The sequence below is a fragment of the Ochlerotatus camptorhynchus genome, unplaced genomic scaffold (assembly GCF_037179485.1).
Source record: "Ochlerotatus camptorhynchus isolate MF236.1 unplaced genomic scaffold, CSIRO-AGI_Acam_v1.1 ptg000017l, whole genome shotgun sequence".
Classification (NCBI taxonomy): Eukaryota; Metazoa; Arthropoda; class Insecta; order Diptera; family Culicidae; genus Ochlerotatus; species Ochlerotatus camptorhynchus.
The window spans coordinates 1,497,278-1,499,526 of NW_027040509.1; the positions used below are offsets into that span (position 1 = coordinate 1,497,278).

General features: G+C 43.9%; 1 protein-coding gene across 1 annotated transcript; it reads left to right on the forward strand.

The window, feature by feature from the left end:
- The first annotated feature begins 341 nt into the window (after positions 1-341).
- LOC135702237 (72 kDa type IV collagenase-like) lies at positions 342-1,981 on the forward strand. Its single transcript, XM_065223276.1, has 3 exons — positions 342-589; positions 655-1,314; positions 1,380-1,981. Exons 1-3 carry the CDS (start codon positions 389-391, stop codon positions 1,974-1,976), a joined length of 1,458 nt encoding a protein of 485 aa, XP_065079348.1. The 5' UTR covers positions 342-388; the 3' UTR covers positions 1,977-1,981.
- Positions 1,982-2,249: the final 268 nt, after the last annotated feature.

Consider the following 2,249-nt stretch of genomic DNA (forward strand, 5'->3'; position numbering starts at 1 on the left):
CTGCAATTAAACAAGCTACAAGTGGAAATGATCGCTTAACGTGGCAGATTTGAGCAACCTCTTCTGCTTTGCGATATCCGAATTCACCCGATTTGGGGCTGGAATTCTCTTAACGATGGCCAAACTTCTGTAGCCCTTATCAACTTCTGTCTCACCCAAGAAATGAACTGTACCAGACGGTCCGTGTTTTTGTACTTAGTTTGGAATTGCTCGCGATGCTGGGAAATACCAACTTTCATGATAATGCCTGCTCGTGAGATTTTCCGGTCGCGTCCATTTGTGATTGCTGATTATTTTATAAGGCAGGAATGGGCAAGTAGTCCTTTAGTTGGAATCACACATTTGCTCAGAACGGATCGCGCGAAGGAAACCATAAGAAGTTAAGAAAATGTTTGCTTTCAAAGTATTTCTGCTGTTAGTTCTAGTTGTGAGTGATAGTCTGATTCGTAGTGCGCCTGTCGAGCGCAGGCTGGAAGATGTGTTGATATTCGATAGTGATCCCGATCCGCCGCCCGGTGCTAGTGCGAGGGAAGTTTCGGATCCGACGAAAAGATTCAATATTCCCAATGTCAGTGAAGGGGATGCTGAGGTAATTTTGATCTAGAATTAATTAGGAATTCAAATTCCAACTAAATTGTGATTGATCACGTGCAGGTACTACTTGGTGAGCTTGGTTATAACGAAACCGTCAGTGAGAATGAGTTTGGAGTCTCATCAAGGTTCAGTTTTGGAAGTGGCCTCTCGTTCGAGGACATGATTCGAAACTATCAGCAAGATGTCGGTTTGGATGTGACGGGAAAATTGGACGACGAAACGAAAATAGTCATTGGTTCGCCTCACTGTGGAACGCGAAACCTTGAGAAACGAGGAGACACGGCTAAATGGACGAAAAGGCTGATAAGTTACAGGATTCGAGACTACCCGGCGGGAGCGTCTCCGGAGTTCGTTAAATCTATGATCAAACGAGCTTTCAACGAGTGGAGTAAGGTGACGAATCTGGACTTTGCCGAAAGGAATGATCCCGGAGTGGATATCGAAGTAAACTTTGGTGGCACGTCTCATTCAAGACGAGGAGGCCGTTGTTCCTTCGATAATCCTTCCACATTGGCTCATGCTTACTTTCCGGAGGATGGTGACGTGCACTTCAATGAGAAGTATTTCTTCGCGAGCTCCGATTATAGGGATGATTTCCTGGATACTGCCATGCACGAGATCGGCCATTCTCTGGGGCTAGAGCATTCCAATACGAAAGGTGTGCTGATGCACCCCACTGACTCGAACCAACACACAGAGCCACAGGCAGAAGATGTTCGCGTATGTGATTCAAGGCTCGATTTTCGACCGGACAATTTAAAGTTTATATTTTTTCCTTATTTCAGAGGATACAAAAACTGTACGGCACACGCAGAGGTGGACGATCACTAGATACTACTAGTTCTCCCAGGCTATGCACCATCACCAAATATGATGCCATCGTTGATGATAACAGCGGAAGGTGGTATATATTCACCGGCAACTACTACTACGATACAGAGGAAAGCAATCCTACTGCAAAGCTGATCTCGAGCAGATGGCCTGGGCTAACCGGCCCCATTGATGCTGCTTTCCGGTACCCTGACGGAAGGACTTACTTCTTCAAAGGAAAACGATTCTGGCGATATCGAGGCAGCCGGTTAGAAACCGGCTACCCGCGGCGTATTTCCAAAGGCTTCCCAGGGTTGCCAAACAGTATTGATGCGGCGTTTGTAGATTCGACGAATCGAATTTTCGCTCTGAAAGGTAGCACCTTCTGGGTGTATGATGCGGATAAAGATACAACGCCATCCTTTAGTTTACGTAGTTTAGGTTTACCGAACAATGTTGATGCGGCCGTTGGAACGAGTAAATCGTTTGTTGTTTTCAAAGGGAAAAATCTATATATGTTTAGCAATGGGAAGTTTGTAAGTGTTGTGAATAAAATAATGAATTGTCCCTAGCAAAAGTATGATCTTTTTACTTTTTTTTCAATAAGAGAATTTATTTCGATTTTCGAGTGACAGATAGCGGACATGAGAACTCAGCGGACATGTTCATTACATACCAAGCAAAAACTAAATCATATTTTGTGGTTTTAAGAAGCTCAATGACCCTGGAGGGATCGTTTTTGCTTAATGAGCAGAATATAATGGGTTTAATCCGGTTTGTTTTTCATCGATAGAATAAAGTGCTGGTGTTTCCGTTAGTTATAGTTAAATTCTAGAAAAAGTTTG

Bases quoted from the DNA above. Each gene is read 5' to 3' on its own strand.
- LOC135702237 (XM_065223276.1), top strand. From the start codon at position 389: ATGTTTGCTTTCAAAGTATTTCTGCTGTTAGTTCTAGTTGTGAGTGAT. The intron at 590-654 runs GTAATTTTGATC...GATCACGTGCAG, and splicing joins TCAGTGAAGGGGATGCTGAG to GTACTACTTGGTGAGCTTGG. The intron at 1,315-1,379 runs GTATGTGATTCA...TCCTTATTTCAG, and splicing joins CACAGGCAGAAGATGTTCGC to AGGATACAAAAACTGTACGG.